This window comes from Trifolium pratense, linkage group LG4, assembly GCF_020283565.1.
Source record: "Trifolium pratense cultivar HEN17-A07 linkage group LG4, ARS_RC_1.1, whole genome shotgun sequence".
Lineage (NCBI taxonomy): Eukaryota > Viridiplantae > Streptophyta > Magnoliopsida > Fabales > Fabaceae > Trifolium > Trifolium pratense.
The window spans coordinates 12,433,012-12,451,964 of record NC_060062.1 but is presented as its reverse complement, the minus strand read 5'-3'; the positions used below and the strand labels follow the sequence as shown (position 1 = coordinate 12,451,964).

Genomic DNA, 18,953 nt, shown 5'->3' with positions numbered 1-18,953 from the left:
CTCCAGGCTTCACACAAGGTAAAAAATCTATAGTTCGCAAGTTACCAGGGCCGGTTTTAGTCCTGGGCTACCAGGCCTCCAGTTCAGGGCCACAAAAAAATATATTTTGGTAATAGGTAGTATTATTGGGGGGGGGGGGGGGGGTTTAAGTAGCAAAAATAATGGCCCAGCAAAGCATAATTAGACCAAAAAAAAAAAACTCAAGGTAAAGCTGCGTTTTTCTATTTTGCGTCTTTCCTCTTTCGCTTTCACCCTTCACCCCTGATCAGCATCTTTCACTCTTTCTCATCCTCCCTTCACCGAATCACCGAATTTTTTCGTCACCGCACCGTGAAACTAAAGGGGAATTTTTTCGTCCTCCCTTCTCCTCTCTCTCTCTTTCGATCTCTCTCACTGAAACTAAAGGGGAAAATCATAACCCTAAGAAAAAAAATCAAAATTCAAGGTTAGTATTTAGTTGATCAATTATTTTCGTTTTTAAATTGTTAATTTCTTCTTTATTCATTATTAGGAAATGATAGTTCATATCATAGTTGTTGTTGATGATGATGTTATTGTTGTTGAACATGAGGGTTTTTTTTTTTGACGAAAATTGGTGAAAATGAGGTTATTTGTGCTAATAGTCTATTACTAAATAAGGATGTTGTTGAAAATTTCAGGTCTACTAAGTTCAATTTCAACGCTAAGTAGCTAAAATGTATTTTGATAATATTGATTACAATATGACTTTTTTTTTTATTAGTCACAACAATGGATGATTATTTTTGATGTTATTGAAATTGTTTACAATTTAGATATATTATGTTTTTATAAGGGGTCATTTTTATTTTTTGCTCAGGACCTCTAAATACTCGGAGACGGCCCTGCAAGTTACATAAGACCCTCTATGGGATCAAACAAACATCGGGGCATGGAATGAAAGACTCACTCAAGCATTGATTTTCTTTGGATTTCATCTTAGAAAATGTGATCTCTCATTATTTGTTTACATAATGGATTATGAGATCTTCTTCCTCTAGTATTTTTTTTTTCTTTCACCACAAATTTAATCTGGTTTCGGGTCAATTCTGACATCAAATGGTTTCAGCCCTCTCCTGATGACAGTTGCGACGATCGAACCGTGATACTCCCTACTAAGTTCAGCGTCAATCACCACTGAACCAACTAACAATTGATTTCTTCATACTGTAGTTTGTTTATTCTGCAAAACTTAAGTATAAACTTTTTTTTTTTTAAAAAAAAAGATAGTTTGTTGATTGTACTGTATTAAATTAAATAAAATATTTGTACCAAAAATAAAATAAAAATAAAATTTGTCAGTCGAATGATCGGACGGTGAGGAGCGTTCCAACTTGGTGACTATCACTACACTAAACCCAATCCACTAATTTTCTTGCTATCCAAGTCTGTAGATCCTTCCAGAATATTTTTTACAATCGAATCTCTCTCAGCTCCGGAAACTTCTAGCTACTCTTTTTCTTTTTCATCAAGAAAAAAACTTCTACATATAGTTCCTCTCATTCACTCCTTCAAATACCACCCAAAACCCACTCTCCCCTCAACACTCCTAATCAATCTTCCGCCGCCGCATTCAATCAATCGCAACCGCTTTCTCTCAATGGCCTCCTCACTCGCAGTCAAACGCCTTCTCTCTTCCTCCAACCTTCTCTCAAAGTCTCTCCGTCCCGCCGCCGCCTCCACCGCTTCCCGCTCTTTCAACACCAACGCCATGCGCCAGTACGACGAACACTCCGATGATCGCAATGTTGATGTCGATCGTCGCTCTGATCGCTCTTTCGCTCGCAATAACCTCTTCTCAGGTAGTTGTTATCGCTCTCTGATCTCTTCAACAAGTAATTTCTTTATTAAAAATTCGGGACTAATTTAGGTTTTTCAATTAATTGATTAATTAATACTTAATCTTCTGATTTGTTGATTTTAGATGTGTTCGATCCGTTTTCTCCAACTCGGAGCTTAAGCCAAGTCCTAAACATGGTGGATCAGCTAATGGACACTCCATTCGTCTCTGCTACCCGTGGAATCGGAGCTGCCGGTGGAGTTCGACGTGGTTGGAATGCGAAAGAAACAGAGGATTCTCTGCATCTACGTGTTGATATGCCTGGACTTGGTAAGGAAGATGTGAAGATCTCTGTTGAACAGAACATACTTACAATCAAAGGTGAAGGTGCTAAAGAAAGTGAGGAAGAAGAGGAAGGTGTTCGTCGATTCACTAGCAGAATTGATTTACCTGAGAAGCTTTACAAGATTGATCAGATTAAAGCTGAGATGAAAAATGGTGTGCTTAAGGTTATTGTGCCTAAGATGAAGGAAGAGGAAAGAAACGATGTGATTAATGTTAACGTTGAGTAGAATATGGTGTTTTTGTTAGTTAATTGAAGAGTTTTGCTTTTAATTTTCTTTCTAGTGCAAAAAAAGGAACTTGGTTTAATGGTTGGTGTTTTGAGCTTAAGCTTTGAGATTTCACCTTTTCATTGTAATAATTACTTGAAAAGCAATGAATTAAGTTTCTTTTGAATCTGCTATTACATTCTATTTTCAACCTTTTTGCTTTGCACCAACACTAACTACATAATAGTTCAGGACATCATTGACACTAGTAACATACGGAAAAACTTTGTATTAACAATATTTTCCTACCTTTTGAAGCTCAACAAATTCTCCAAATTCCTATTAACTACCAATATGAAATTTATTAGAACGACACAGCTGATGGATACTACACAATATGTTCGTGTTATAAATGCAATAATTTGGGAATTAGTAAATAGAAACTCTGAAAGAAATTGTGCAAATTCAAATCACTGGGAGAAACATTGGAATCTCAATTTCCCTCCTACGCAAAGAAATCTAATTTGGCATATTCTCTATAAGGTTATTCCTGTTAGGGGCAAACTACTTAGTGTACAACCCATGTGCAGAACTTGGGGAGGGATATATATATATATATATATATATATATATATATATATATATATATATATATATATATATATATGGGGAGAGATCAAATTACACCGGTGTAACATTTGAGTAATGTTACACCGCTCAATAACGCTTCAACGAATACAAATTTTACAAAATCCACCGTTGGATTGAAAGTTTATATCATTTAGATCATCCATGTTCAAATTTACAAAAATCTAAAATCGTTTGATATGTTATTGAGACCGATCAAGATTAACGCTTTATGTGTTTTTATTGAATACCGTAAAGCTTGATCAATCTCAATAACATATCAAATGATTTTAGATTTTTATAGAATTGATCATTTAACATGAATGATCTATATGATATAAACTTTCAATCCAACGGTGAATTTTGTAAAATTTGTATTCGTTGAAGCGTTATTAAGTGGTGTAACATTACTCAAATGTTATACCGGTGTAATTTGATCCCTCCCATATATATATATTTTTAAAACTTGGTATCCGGTCTTATGACCGACTAATCCAAGGAGATCAATCCCACCGTCCACTTACGGGGTTCATTTAAAGCCAAAGTTTTTTTTTTTGCTCTGTATGAACTTAGCCCACCGAAATTGGCACCAGGGAGAATCGAACCTAAGGACTCAAACCAACACCACTAGACCAATCCCAAGTGAATTTTAAATATTTTATTTTTAATAGGTATATGTACTAATTGTTTCAATTATATACAACAAAGTTATCATGGTCCAGTGTTAATGTAACACTTTTGTTATTAAGACTTCATCTCTTATCCATGCTTGTGTCAAAAAAAACTCTTATCCATGCTATTTTAGCTTCTATTTGCATTTTAATTAAAATGGGTGGCTAGGATTGAACTGGATCTCCTCCGGTGAATAATCAACGGGAGAGAATCCGGACTCCCAATAAAGCAATGTTGTTCATCAAATGCATAATCAAACCCCTATTCAGGTGGCGCCTAACTGAGGATGACAAAAATATCCCTATCCACATATAAAATCCGCAACGGATATGTAATGAATAGTTTAATGGATATTCCCGGGTAAGATAAATGGGTATTTCAACAAACCATTATTTAATGGATACGGATGCGAATTTAATGGTATCTGTATTCGCAGATATCCGTACTCATTAATAAAATAAGAAAATTATATAAATATATTTAGTTATTAAATGTAAAAGAGCTTTGAAATTCAATAGAAATTTTTTATGAAACTTTTTTTTTTTTTTTTTGTACATGAAACTTTATTTTGATTAGAAATGAAATGTACGGATATTATTATATTTTGATAAAAAAAAAAAATATTGACTTTTAATGTTAAACTGGCCGTGAAATTTACGAATATTATCATGTATTTTTTTGTTTGTTTCTTTAAAAGAAGATGAACAAATTGCAGGTAACTAAAATAAAAATTCTTTACAAAAATCAGTTTTTTTAAAAATATCTTTATCCATAGATTTGTATATTTATACGTGGGTATCTCAAAATCCGTGGATTACCCGCTTAGCGGATACCCGTATGAGTATGAAGAGAATATGGATATCATATTTATCCAAAAGGAACAGACACATATATCATACTATCTGTCTTCATGGATATTCATTTACATCCCTACACCTAATAGTGACAACTAGACTCCTTCCTCGAAGGATACCCAAAAAATCAACGTGGATGCTCACATTTTGAACGATGGCCGCTAAAGATTAGAGATGAATCGATGATCCTAAGACAGAATGATGGAAGGTTAGATATTGCAGTGACCAAAATTATAAAGGGGTTGGAGGAAGCAACCATGCTGAAGCTATTAGTCGAAGTGATTAAATTCAATTCATTATAATCAGGAGGATGCTTGTTGACACACTACACAATAGAAAGGCTCAATGCCTCAATGTGCTTACTAAGGAAATTGGTTCAATCGTGTATGGAGTTCTATGACACCAACCCTATACGTTTCACAAAAGAAAAAAACTTGGAATAACATTGACACTTTCATATTAATCAATACGTGATTTTTAATATATATCTCGATAATTATCGTAGAATAGCTTATGAATTACATATTATATCAAAAAGCTTGTGAATACAAACTAATAATTATACAGTTTTTAAATAACTTATACTAAATAAATGTTTAGTTAAATTGTTTAATAAAATATATCTTTTTTTTGAAGAGGTAATAAAATATATCTTAAAATTTAATACATGAAATAAAATAGCTCAAACAAGAGAGGATGAAACTTCACAACAACAAGAAAATTAAATCACGTAAGATAAGGGCAGGTCAATACTCGAAAATCGCTCATTTTTATTTTTCATGGAAATTTTACAATCATTATTAAGACTGAATAATGTACCATCACTTCATAATATAAAAAGAATATGCAAAATTTTCATTTTGTGTTGTTTCTCCCGTCAAGAGGCGGTTATTTTCCTGCAAATATCACGTTCAGAAGCTATCTAGTCTAGCCATTAAATATCACGACGACATTTGTGTTCCTGACCAACCAAATGTAACACACTAACAGTTATGAGAGAAAGTTACCTCCAACAGACAATCGGTTTGTTCCCAAAACAAAAGGAGGTGACCGAAGACCCAGTTCAATTACAGTTATTCAATATTTCTGCCATAGAATAACTTGGCAAAGAGCCAAATACCTGTATTTTCCAGTCCTATGAATGTTCAATTCAAACAGCATTTTGCAAATCAAGTTATATTTTTATGGGTGAGGTAATTCTCCATTCTGTAATCACCATTCGAAACGAGTTACCAATTGGACAAACTCAAAGCTTAGTTGTGAGTGGACGGCATGCACTCATCTTTTCCCCAGTAAAATTATAAATTCGAATACCACAGATTTGGGAAATATCTAACAACAAATTCAAGTAAGATTATTACCTATATCTTCTAAACTGGTGCCTTCAGAGTGTAGTTCAATGTCAAATGCATGTCAGAATAAGCAGCATTTATAAACCTGTGCTGGTTTATATCAACTTAAGAAACAAAAGTAATGAAACATATGAAAAGGGCAAACAAAAACATTTCTATGAACAACTACCAATCTATTTGTCTCATGGTAATAAGGTTCACATGTTACCTCAAAACAAGAGTACCCTTTTGCGGCAAAGACAATGACTCATGTAATTTTGTGTCTGACATCTTTACTCAATCAAATGATTTTCCAGAAAATGCAGATAAAGAAAGACTACACACAATGTTTGAAATGAATTATCATAAATAACTTTAAATCAAGACGCAAACAAATTTGTGAGATAAGTTACAACAGTGAAATGCCTACCTCAACCCTGTTCTCCATTAATAATATTTGATGAAAGGGAGATTGTATAGTCTCAAGAAAGCTCTGAGATGGGAAAAAGGTAAATTCACCCTTGATGATGAGAAAACATAAGACTCGAAAAGCACATATTTATGCAAGTCTTGGGATATTAAGGTCTACCTCTTTTAAATTCAAATTCTGACATCTATCGAGAAATTCCACTACTTTAAGCAAACTGGACTTCAAGACCTTCTGTAGTTATGCCTAATAGGGGAGCGTGATCTGCTCCGATTGCGGTACCTGTCTCTGCTTCCATTTTTTCCATTCCTCAACCTAGAATCCACCCCCCTTCCCCGATCTCGATTACCTCTAACTTCATACTCCCGGGATCTTTCACGATCTGAGTCTCTATTTCTGTACCTATCACGCTCCCTATCTCGGTCTTTATCACGATATTTTTCCCTGTCACTTGAATCACTCCGTCTCTTTCTGTCGGTATCCTTCTCCTTCTGTTTTCTTCGCTCTTCTAACTCTTTTTCCCGAGCCAGTCTTTCTTCTTCAATAGTCTTCTCCTTAGCAGTCTGAAATACAATATCGAGAAATAATTTCAAGAAAGATTTTATAAAATTAATGTATAAATTAGTTTAGGATAAAACTCACATTGTATTCATTTATGAAGTCACGAACCATGCCATAGCCAACATGCTGCTTTCCTGCAACATGAGACTGAGTTCTTTCTGCAGCATCATTTGCCACAAGAAAAGACCCACATACTTCACAGAGTGCCATCTTCTTCTCCTGAAGCATTAACACTTTTTCATTTTGAGGCTGTGTTAAGATTGCCTTCTCAGTATTAAGCGTTTCCACCTGAATGAAATTATCACCCCAAAAAATAAATTCTAGTGAATCCTGGTCTCATATCTTTCAAAGGTAAATCTTCACAAGTACAATTCTATAATTGGGGTCATAAAACATGATAAATCATCAATAGTATACGCAAGGGAAGAAGGTGTAGCATCATACTCAGCACCTTTCTCATAAGAGCTTCAGCTTCATCAACCTTCCCAGCTTCACCAAGAGACTCGACTTGTTCCAGAAGGTTCTTTATTTTCTCCTCCAGCACAGACAATTGTTCAGCTTTTTCAGCTGTCAGTGGTGGCGGCGGTGGCAGCTCCACCTCTTGATTAAGACGTTCTCGTCCACGTTTTACTTTTCTATCCAAGTCCATCACCTGTGATTATTACCAGAAAATATGAAGAGCATCAACATACAAGCAAAGGTCAACTGTTTTTAATGTAGAGTGAGGATAGCAACAGATAGGTGACCTACCAATTTCTCACAAAATTGAGAAAGTTCGGCTTCAAATTTGGGTACGTACGCATCATGTCTTGGGGAGTTCTCAAAACTGAATTCACCAAAACAGTAAAATTGATTAAATCTGAAACTCAGCTACACAATTATGGGAAATCTAAAAACAATTCACTAGCATTTTTATGCTGTATTTATCGGCATATTATGTATGAACATGTATGATAGTAAATTCAGCACAATAGAGTAACCATGTGCAGGGAGTCAACTGAAGGTACTACACGGATCAAATTATCATAGGCATATAATGTTATAAAATGTCATATATGACAAAGTAAAATCTGGAAATAATAGGAAACTTTTAAAGGGAAACAGCATTGGTACGGTGCACCTTTAATGATAATTGAACAAATGACTATAGCCCCCCATTGCACCATGAGTCATGAAATTGTAATTGAAATGGAATATGTATGATAACATACAATCGAAAGGCTTAATAAAAAATTAGGGTCTAATTACAGTGCTATCTAAAAGCGCCACAACACTAAGATAGCTTAATCACATAGATAGAAGAGCAACATCAATAACATTTTTGTAATATATGCACATGTGAAACCAGTGTCTCAGTCAACACTTAAAAACAATAAAAATTACATCCGTATGAAGACATGTCTAAAATGCAGAAATATACTAGCTTTCCCACGGTATTCATGAATAATTGCCGCACGAATACAGAAGCACCACACAGCATATCATTAGAAATTTCAAACTATTAAATAACTACATAAAAGTTATTGATGAATAAATATATGTGCTCACCTTTCTTTCAACTTCGGGTCATGTATTTTCGGGCAAGGTCCTGCATCAGTTTAAACACGTCAAAATTTCTAAAACAAACTCCATCCAAAGCTATCACAATGAATAAGATCTATAGAGTTGAAGAGGAAATTCCACAAAAGCATCATAAAACCCTATGTAGCACCGACACTTCTAATGGAAGGCGTGTATTGGACACCGACACATGTGATTATGTTCAATTAATGCATTCTTTCAAATTTTTACTGGTGACGTAACACCTCAGATTTTGATTCAAAATACCACTCACGATTCTTTTACTTTTAAAAAAAACACTTTTTTTAATTAATTTCAAAATAAACTACCAACATTATTTTCTTAAAAATACAAACTATATAACTATTAGAAAATTTAGGGAACTGTCCCCGTGAGCTTAGCTCAGTTGGTAGGGGCATCGCATTATATATGCATGAGCCAGAGTTCAAACCCTGGACACTCCACTTATAAATCTTATAGGAACAAAATATAAGCCCCCAGGCTATATATTATAACCAAAAAAAATAAATTAAGAAACTTATTAAATCCAAAAATAATAAAATTCATAATCATTCAAGCAGAAGAAAAACCCACAATCCACATCCGCGCTTCTAATCGAATTAACAGCCAAACACAATTGCATAAAAACCCACATTTGCTTTTCCTGTAATGTCCGGTGTCAGTGTTTGTGTTTCATAACTAGAACATCCCTCTATGCAAGTTGATTATAAATTCATCAACTAAAATTAGCTTAACATCACTAATAATAATCCATGAAGCAAACAGTATATAATTAATTGATTCTTGTTGAATTGACAGAAAAAGTGATTAAAAATTAATGAATTATTACAGAATTGATTAAGACAAACGCACCAAGATCACTGCGAGTGTTGACAAAGAGATCATGAGGACAAAAGCGAACCATATAGAATCCACAAACTTCCTTATCATCCCAACTAACTTCCTTGTAACCTCTTCTTTCTTCCTCAGTCAAATTTCGAGCTGAATTCAAAAACAAATTATTCAATTTAATTTGAAAACGAGATCGAATAGAAATAATTGAGAATTATTACGAAGTGAAGAAAATTGTTGTTACCTGAACCCATGAGTTCGTCGAGGAGAGCTCTTTGAGCGTCCATAGCTAACAGATCAGATTGAAGAAGAAGAAGTGAAATCGAATTTGGGATGAATTGATTGATTAGTAGAGAATGATTGAGGATTTTGTGTTTAGGGTTTCTTTTGCTGTGGGAACGAACGAAGCGATTACGTGAAGAAACTACCAACTTCTATCTCTTTTTATTTTTTAATAGTAAAAGATTTTTTATGGAACTATCTTATTTATAAAAAAAAATTAAATGTAGTTTTAATTTTTGATTTTTTTTTAAGCAAGTTTTAATTTTTGATTGAATTGACTTTAACCTCTTTATTTTAAAATTTTGATATCAAAAAATAAAATTCGAAATTTTATTTCTTATTTTATATTTTTCATAATTTGCCTCCTTTCACCATATTTATGTTGAGGTATTCGCAATTTAATTTGGATCAAAGGTACAAATTAATTTGATTAGAAAATAAAATTATTCACGGTCCAATTTAGTTTTTTATGCTAAATTAAAAAAAATTCAATTAGATATGAAATCTGTTTGAATTGACATAATTTTAAACTTATGCGAAACAATTTATGCAAATAAATAAGTTTTTAAGTATTATTGTAAGTTTTTAAGTAGCTTATGAGAAAACAATATACTATAAATATACAATTTTTGTTAGTGAAAACTTGCAATCTATTACCAATATATTAAAATCGACTACCACCAAAGTTATTAATTTATTCTTATTACTTTTAACCACGTTGCAGGTTTGTTTCGATCCCAACTCGATGCAGATTCAATGACTTTAGCATCGTCAATGTTGTAAATCCGGATACATATGATTCCAAACATTTGAAGTTTGTCATATCAATTGTAGACTTTGTCTTAGACATTAAGTCGTTTTATGCTATTAACTCAGATGTTGTGAGTCTGTTTGCAGATTCATCTTTATTAATAGTGTTTAGCAAAATTGAATGTGTAATGATTTCGATCGATGTCTTCCTTGTAAATTTGAATGAATGAATATCGTTGTTTTTAAGTAAAAGAAAAAGTGATTAAAGTCACATAATCACAACAGTAAATAAGTCATTTAAATCAAGAATGAATAGTAGCAAGAGAAACATTTTACTTTGGTCATATTTAAAGAATATTATGAACTTATCATAAAATGAGGTTGTCTAAAGTTGTCATGCTTCCTCTGGTGAACAAGCAAAGTTGTTTCTTGAACTAATGAATCTAGAAAATAAATTTTCTCTTATATATAAGACCGAAGGAACTAGTAATACAAACCAACATCAACGGCAATCCGTGTGAAGAAGTAATCTATGACAACTATACCTTTTGTCATTTTTTAATAGTTTCTCATATGTCTCTGCGTGTACAAATAAGTGAGATCTATATGAGGTATGAAAAAAGTTATTCAAATAGCTTAGCAGCTCTTGTTATTGTTATTACATCTCATATACCGTATATTATTTATTTATCTTTATCTCTCTTGCATTTTAATTTTTACAACTTATACACAGTTGAAAAATACTCATAAAATTCAAAGACACCGTAATTGACAATACGAATAGCTGGAAGCATAGCATAAGAACAAAACAAAACCATGTGTCACAGTTTCAAAAATGCGAAAAATTCCAATTCCAAATTATTTATTTTTGAATGGTGGTATAAGTAAAATAAAGTGTAACCACAAACTTCTCATCCAAAAACCAGTTCTTGTGACTATAATTTAACACATAAAAATATTGTCTTATACTTAGAGAACTTTGAAACAATCACAATGAAACCATATCTTACATGATCAACAACATAGCCACATCCATATTCCTAAACTAATCTTTCCTTCCACACACCATGAATGACACAGTGGACAAATTAGTAATCTTCCTAGCAAAAAGAGATGGCATAGACAAGCTTGTGAAGACATTCCAATATGTCTCAAAGCTTGTAAACTGGCAAGTTGAATTCACTCAACCTGAAATCTCCAAGAAGTTCAAAAATTGGGAAGTAGCTTCTGGCTTAAGCCGAAAAGCCTTTAGAACTGGTAGGTTTCTTACTGGATTCAACACTATTAGAAGAAATCCTGGTTCTACTGTTACTTTGAGGCTACTAGCAGTTCTTTCTAATTCAGGAGAAATGGTTTATTTCTTCTTTGATCATTTTCTTTGGTTGTCGAGGATCGGAACATTGGATGCAAAATTGGCTAAGAAGATGAGTTTCATATCGGCGTTTGGTGAAGCTGTAGGATATGTTTTCTTTATTATATCTGATTTTATTTTGTTGAATGAAGGATTGAAGGCTGAGAGAAAGTTGAGAAGTTCAGAAGGAAATGGAAATGAGAAAGAAAATGAGAAAGAGATTCAGAAAATAAGAAGTGATAGAATAATGAGGCTTATGGCTGTAGCTGCTAATGTTGCAGATTTGATTATAGCATTGGCTGAAATTGAACCAAATCCTTTCTGTAACCATACTATTTCTCTTGGTATTAGTGGATTGGTTTCTGCATGGGCTGGTTGGTATAGAAATTGGCCTTCATAAATCAAATTTCAAATGCACCTCTTTGAGTGCCACTTTCTGTGTTGGTCAATCCATACAGAGAAAAAGAAATTCGGCCTTTCAATGGGTACCTCCGCAAATGGGCGGTGAGATTGGTGTTTCTCGTATTAGTCGGTCATATTGTTGAATACTGAGTCTTGAGCAAAAATTCAAATGCACACTATATGTAATGTTTTACTTTTCAAGTAATGGATGCTTAATTGTATTAGCAATTTAACTCTTATTTTTTATTTTGGGTGTCATCAACACAGTAATTAGTTTCATCTTTTGATTGAGAGAGTTATTTAAGGTCAGGTTGAAAATAAAGTTAATTGAAACTAAAATAAAGGAGCAATGAAAATCAAAGTTTAGTTATCAATATGAGGTTACCTAGACTAAATAAGAAATTAGGTTCGATGGTGAAGAAAAAAAATATAATTGAGAAAAGAGCTCCGTAAAAGAGCTTTGTTAAACATGCATTTCCCTATATGATGTGTAGTGAATAATATTATAATGAATAAGAATTTTTACAAAATTTTGTTGGAGTTGTACTCGGCACAAGAAGTTGCGTCATATTTTTTTGGCTTCTAGGGTCAGTTTTGGGTATTGCAAGATCATATATTGAGAAACATGTAGTAGAGTATGTGATATGGACTCTGGTTTTGATCCTTCTTTGAATAGTTTTCGTGATACAATTTCGACTTTTGACTTTAGCACAATTTCACTAGCAAGGATATTGACTTTTCACTAGTAGTTTCACTAGTACAATTGTTCATGACATAGAAGTCAACTTTGACATACCACATGACATAAAACAATTTTTGGGTGTTTGCAATCATCTCATGGTCAAGATTTTCTTTTAACTTTCTCCATTGATGGGTTAGGATAACATATGTCGACGGTAGAGTATCACACTATTTCTTAGATACCGTCTCATGATTACATTATTTTCTATTGGTGGGGTTTTATATAAGGTGTGCCTGAATATATTCTAGGAACATGCAGTTCATTGTAGGGAGCTTCTAGACTTCAAATAAATGCATGACTTCATCACAGATGTCCTCTGTGACATTTTTAAGCGTGCAGGTGTATTCGTGAAAAAAGATGTGTCTGTAAACTTATTGACTAACCTACGTGAAAGGAGATCGACACTTAGACCTACCAAATGTTCTAGTGTACGGTGTGCATGAAGGAAACATGCATATGCATATGTGGACTTGACTGAATTTCTCCACTTGTGGGATTGAAGACTATGGATTTTATTGTGGGACAAATATGCCTCAAAATTGCTTCAAACAAAATGACTAAACATGAGAAAATACAACATGCTTTTATAGTTATACTATTTGTATTTGACGCATTTGACTTTTATCCGTAGAGGTTGTGGATCTATTGAAAAGTGTTTAATTTTACTTGAAAGGAAAAGTTGCCATTAAGGCTTGTAGGACTTGAACCTGAACCTCTTGTTCCTTAACCCTTAGCTCAACTAGTTTAACCAATTAATCTACCCATTAAAATAGTAAAAGATTACATGAACATTTAATATACTATGGCGGAAATTGCAACTTACGATATTCCTTTTTTCTTTGTTAAATGTGAGCGAATTTGTGACTAAACATTTTGAAAAAAAAAATATCTAAAAATTAATAGAAGTTTCTTGAATTAATAGTTTAAGACCCCAATACTTTTGTCAAAAATAAAATAAATTAGAAAAATAATATAATTTTATATTTTTTTATACAATAATTCTCTATTGTTAACCAATAACAACTATGTTTTGAGTCATATCATCCTACTTTATTGATATGACATGATTAATTGATAGTTTTTTTTTATTGAATAATCGTATAAAACTATTTAGCTCTCTCTCTCTCTCTCTATATATATATATATATATATATATATTATTGAAAAAGTTCAATTAAAAGGGAATAACCCACCTTATGTGTCTTAAAATTTTTTCGAAAAATATTAATTACCGCTATCAGCGCCGAAAACTTCACACCTATACTATAGTAACCCAAAAAAAAAAATATAAAGTTAATTTTTGCCTCGAGATCACCCTCTAAATTGTGTTTTTCCTTATTTTTTTTATTCAAATATAGTGATTTTCACCCTTTTTTTCTTTTGTAATTTCATATTTTTATTTATTTATTTATTTATTTTATTTTATTGGCTTTCACCATCTTTTAATCTAGTTCAGCAGTCAATTCTATCATAAAGTGATTTCAGTTCTCCGATTTCAGTTGTGACATCAAACCGTGATTCTCCTTACCATTTTAAAATCAAAGTTTTAAGTAAAAATTAAAATCAAAGTACTCAATTAGTAATAACTTACCTAATTTGTTATCCGTCCATTGACTATTGACTACAAACATTGCTTCCTTCTCTGGGTTTTCTTATTTCTTTCTCATTTCTCTCACTCACACTCACTCACACACATTTTGATTTTCTCCTAAATTCCCGATTCCATCATCTCAATTCTCAAGGTACGTAACCCTATATCCTCTCGATCTTGTCTTCTTTCTTTTTCATCTCTCAATTCATTCCATTTTTCATTCACTGTTTCTTAGATGGAAGAAACAAATCAATCGCGTTACGTCAAGTTAACCAAGGAACAAACCACCGTCGAACAAGATATCATCCCCGGTGAACTCAATCAACCTATTGATGTTCCTCAGGTTTTCATTTTCTTCTAGATCTATTCTCTTTCTCTCACACTCATTATATAGTTTAATCTGCAATTGTATCACATTGTATGGATTTGGATTCCACTGCAGTCACGCAGTTTTGGATCTCAGTTATTTGATGAAGATCAAACAGCTGATTGTATTCTAAGATGTTTTTAAAGCTGATTTGATGAATGAAGTAAGAATTCATCTAATGGTCAAGATCGTTTAATTGCGTGACTGCGTGATTTCATTGACTGTAGAGACTACGAGTCCCACGTTTGTGACCTCTGAATTTGCTTGCTACATTGAAAATTGAGTCTATAATGCCTGTGTGACGAAGGCTCGAGACGTTGAAGTGTGCTCCTGTCAAGGTCTCTGGTTTGAATCCTCCCGGTGTCACCTCGTGTGTTGAGCCGTTCCATACAGAGCAAAGCTCTGGCTTTAAAATGGCTCCCCGATGGTGGACGGTGGGATTGGTGTCCCTCAGATTAGTCGGTCATTAGGCTGGATAGTGGATACCGAGTCTTAAAGAAAATTATGATATAATAATTTTAAATGATGAAAGATATGATGAAAGATTCACTGTTTTAAATGTATAATAAGTTTCTTGATTTATAATATTGTGATATATGTCATGTGTACAAATGAAATGAAAAAAGTTAGGAGAAATGAATTTGGCTCATTTTGGAGAAATTCATTGAATTGTTTTGTTCTTTACAACAGATTCAATCTTGTGCTATTTTTTCGTTATGCTGTGTGGATTGGCATTTTTCTTTTGAATTTGATGTGTAAGGAGAGTGTTGAACAAGTTTGTGATATGTAGACGGATAACATTGTCAAGTTCACTGATCATGTCAAGTATTAGGATAATGATGTGAGATATGGTTTTTGCTCCCTTTTCCCTACCCGTTTGTGTTTAGTAGAACATTTTTACACGTTAGCACATTTGTAGGAGGAAAGATTTTGGTTTCTTTGCTTATTGGCTTATTGTTGCTATCCCAATAAAACACTAGTTGATATAGTAGGGTGGGTTCTATAATCTGCTTGAAAGAAAAAGTAGTGGAAATCAATGGCTAGATATCAGTAGCCTAGAAATTTTCTTATAATGGTTTACGTTAACATAGAATCAATGGTTATATTTTTCTGTCTTAAATTTAAAAATTCACTTAATGAGTCAAACCAATATCAAAATGTTCAAAACTTGGGTACATCTTTTAAATTTTGATTGACATTTTGTGCAAGCAGATATATCTTTGATTTTGAACTTTGATACTTTGCAGTTGGCTGTTCAGAAGTGTCCTGAATGTAGGCAGCCATTACCTGAAAGCTATGCACCTCCTTCAGATGAACCTTGGATGACTGGTATCTTTGGATGCGTAGAAGACCGGGATAGTTGTATGTTAATAGCGCTCTCAAATTGTACTTGATTTGCATATTGCAGTGACATTATACATACTATAGTAGAATATTGCATCCTTTTATATTCTTTCGTCTTTCATTGCAGGCTTGACTGGATTGTTTTGTCCTTGTGTATTATTTGGACGCAATGTAGAGAGCTTGAAGGATGACACTCCTTGGACAGGGCCATGCATTTGTCATGCCATTTTTGTTGAAGGTGGCATTTCTTTGGCTATAGGAACTGTAATTGCAACTTCCTTCATTTCTGGCATTGACCCGGGGACAACATGCCTCATTTGTGAGGGCTTATTTTTTACGTGGTGGATGTGTGGCATTTACACTGGTCAAGTTCGGCAATCCTTACAGAAGAAATATCACTTGAAGGTACATGCACTGTAAATTATTTTCATGATTTTTTCAAGTAGTTGACATTAAAGATGGAATCAGATACCCCTCTGCTGAAAAATATCTGCTTCTGCTTGCTTTAGATTATGAGTATAGAATTTGTCGCATTTTGAAATTTGTGTCCTTCTGTAGGATCCTGTTCTGCTCCAAACGTACTTTTATTTTCTCTTTGATGAAAACTCTGGTGACAAAGAGTCAAAGACATTTTTTAATATGTCTGAAAACTACACGTGCATATTTTGCTGTTCGGTAATCTTATTATCTTACTATGAAATCCTGAATAAACTTTGGTGCTCTTGTTTTCTTTCTTCCAATGTTTCAAGATTAGTGGCAACCTTGTGTTGCATTACATCTTTGCTCTTATCTGATGTAATTGGCTTGTTGTTCTGTCTTGTTTTGGTATAAAACTCTTCATCTTGAGTCGGTTTCCTTCCGATTACGGGGCCATCTATGCTGTGGTAGAGGTTTAGTTCTTGGTTAATTGTTAAAGTTCCGCCTCTTTAATGGGAAAAACTTAGTTGGGAGGGGGCTACCCAACTTGAATGCCTTCAATTTTTTTTGCCAGAGATTAGTCATTGTGAAATGACAATGAATACTTTGCACCTATCACATGAGTATTAGGAGAAAAAATAAAGTGGTTTTATTCCTCCCAATTTCTAGGTGGAACCTACCAACCCGGGAAATGGCTGTAGTTGGAATAATAGAGAATGTCACAAAAGTGTTAAAGTCGTCCATGTGGCACAGATACTTATACATGATTTTGTTTAATTATTTCCTCTGATTTTTATACATGAACCTTGTTATTGTTGCAGAATGCACCTTGTAATGCATGTTGTGTGCACTGCTGCTTGCACTGGTGTGCCTTGTGTCAGGAGCACAGGGAGATGAAGGGACGGCTCTCGGACAATGTTTTTTCAGAAATGACTATTGTAAACCCTCCCCCCATTCAAGAGATGAAGTCTGCCAACGAAAAGGAAAATCCTGAAACATCTTCCGCTAACAACAATGAGCACACTACTCTGGAGATGCAGGCTTTATAAGAGCCATAAATAAGGCATATATACCATTGTTAATTGTTAATAGTGACAAAAGCAAAAGATTTTTCCCTTTAGACCTTTGGCTTCAGTTATTTATGTTGCATTAGACATGTGAATCACATACACATAACTCACCATGTCTATTTTGTGGAGCCAAATTATATGGAATCTTCATTTTTGAATTTATGGTTTAGACACTTTTAAGTTTAGTCTTTCAAATTGTTAAAAAAAAAAAGTTTAGTCTTTCAAAAATATTTATTCACTTTTAGTCCATATTTGTATTTTATAAGGATTAATTCGAGGACTAAAATTGAGTTTTTTTGTTGTTGACAAAATTGAGTTTCAAGTCTTAGAACTTTTTTTTTGGACAATTGTCTCCATGGACAGGAAGGTTGCCTAAGTTTTTTCATCTGATTGTTAGGATGGACACTCAACTATCCTGATTAGTGTGCACTAGACAACTTCCCTGTACCTGTTCAAGGATGGTTGATGAGTGTGATGGACACTCCACCTCCCTATAAATTAAGTCCGAAGACTTGAGCAATGTAAGACTCCAAACAACTTCAATGGTACAAATATCCATTCTCATGATTGAATCACCAAAAAACAATTAATATATACAAAGATTAGGCAAAAAAACATATTCGAAGCTTGACTTTGCATTGTAAAATTGGATGGATTCGTTTCGTGTGTATGATCTAAACGGTATAGTGTACTCCCTCCGTCCCAAATTATAAGGGGAAAAACTCCATTTTTTAATCCAAATTATAAAGGAAAAATCATTTTCAATAATGTTTTTTTCATTAATCTCGTAAAATTAAATGTAAATTGCATTTAATTTCCCTCTCTCTCTCTCTCTCTCTCTCTCTTTCTCTCTCTCATTTTTTCAATAAACAACAACCAATAAGAATTGCTTTTACATCTTCCCATGCAACTTATTCAAAGGAAAACCCACAAAAACATATTCATCGACTTTATTTATAAGCAAAATTCAACAAAAAAGTTTGGCTTTAAATATAAGCAAAAGTTACCAAAAACAACTATATTTAATGCTATATTTCCAAAAAGTACCCCTAATTTATTGTTCTACTTTTAACATGATTGTATAATTTCAATGCAAATTTAATATATTGTAAAGGGTAGTTTAGTAAAAATAACAACTTTCTTAATATGCGCGAAACAAGAGAAATTTGCCTACAAATAAGGTCGGAGGGAGTATTTCAAATTATGATGTTTTACTTTTTCTTAATAAGTGTGATTTTTATTTGTTCCCTTATAATTTGGGACGGGCGGAGCATAAAAAAAAGAAAAAATCTAAATGGTATAATAGTTGCAACTAGAGCTATAAAAAAGGGTCGGATTATCGGGCCGGCCCATTAGCCCTATATTTTTACACGGGTCAGACTTTATAAAAAGATGGCCGGGTCT

At 33.4% G+C, this 18,953-nt stretch overlaps 4 protein-coding genes across 9 annotated transcripts; 3 read left to right on the top strand and 1 right to left on the bottom strand.

The window, feature by feature from the left end:
• Positions 1-1,468: 1,468 nt before the first annotated feature.
• Positions 1,469-2,536, top strand: LOC123920606 (heat shock 22 kDa protein, mitochondrial-like). 2 transcript variants are annotated; one of them, XM_045972895.1, is made up of 2 exons: positions 1,469-1,823; positions 1,943-2,536. In XM_045972895.1, the coding sequence occupies exons 1-2, from the start codon at positions 1,619-1,621 to the stop codon at positions 2,368-2,370; spliced, it is 633 nt and encodes a 210-aa protein (XP_045828851.1). In that variant the 5' UTR covers positions 1,469-1,618; the 3' UTR covers positions 2,371-2,536. The 2 variants fall into 2 exon arrangements, with proteins under 2 accessions (XP_045828851.1, XP_045828852.1); XM_045972896.1 differs by having other exon boundaries at positions 1,477-1,820.
• Positions 2,537-5,252: 2,716 nt separating this feature from the next.
• On the bottom strand, positions 5,253-9,693 carry LOC123920604 (luc7-like protein 3). 5 transcript variants are annotated; one of them, XR_006813731.1, is made up of 10 exons: positions 9,478-9,692; positions 9,255-9,383; positions 8,370-8,409; positions 7,572-7,647; positions 7,273-7,473; positions 6,903-7,109; positions 6,423-6,823; positions 6,264-6,326; positions 6,063-6,170; positions 5,253-5,939 (listed from the first exon to the last, which is right to left on the bottom strand). XR_006813731.1 is itself a non-coding variant. In XM_045972894.1 (7 exons), the coding sequence occupies exons 1-7, from the start codon at positions 9,518-9,520 to the stop codon at positions 6,485-6,487; spliced, it is 1,035 nt and encodes a 344-aa protein (XP_045828850.1). In that variant the 5' UTR covers positions 9,521-9,693; the 3' UTR covers positions 6,007-6,484. The 5 variants fall into 5 exon arrangements, 1 of the variants encoding a protein (XP_045828850.1); XR_006813730.1 differs by having other exon boundaries at positions 5,253-6,170; XR_006813729.1 differs by having other exon boundaries at positions 5,253-6,170; positions 6,264-6,823.
• Positions 9,694-11,174: 1,481 nt separating this feature from the next.
• LOC123920603 (peroxisomal membrane protein 11B) lies at positions 11,175-12,246 on the top strand. The gene has a single exon (XM_045972893.1). The coding sequence runs from the start codon at positions 11,333-11,335 to the stop codon at positions 12,014-12,016; it is 684 nt and encodes a 227-aa protein (XP_045828849.1). The 5' UTR covers positions 11,175-11,332; the 3' UTR covers positions 12,017-12,246.
• Positions 12,247-14,338: 2,092 nt separating this feature from the next.
• LOC123920602 (cell number regulator 6-like) lies at positions 14,339-17,737 on the top strand. The gene is made up of 5 exons (XM_045972892.1): positions 14,339-14,502; positions 14,587-14,694; positions 15,966-16,080; positions 16,190-16,467; positions 17,301-17,737. Exons 2-5 carry the CDS (start codon positions 14,587-14,589, stop codon positions 17,526-17,528), a joined length of 729 nt encoding a protein of 242 aa, XP_045828848.1. The 5' UTR covers positions 14,339-14,502; the 3' UTR covers positions 17,529-17,737.
• Positions 17,738-18,953: the final 1,216 nt, after the last annotated feature.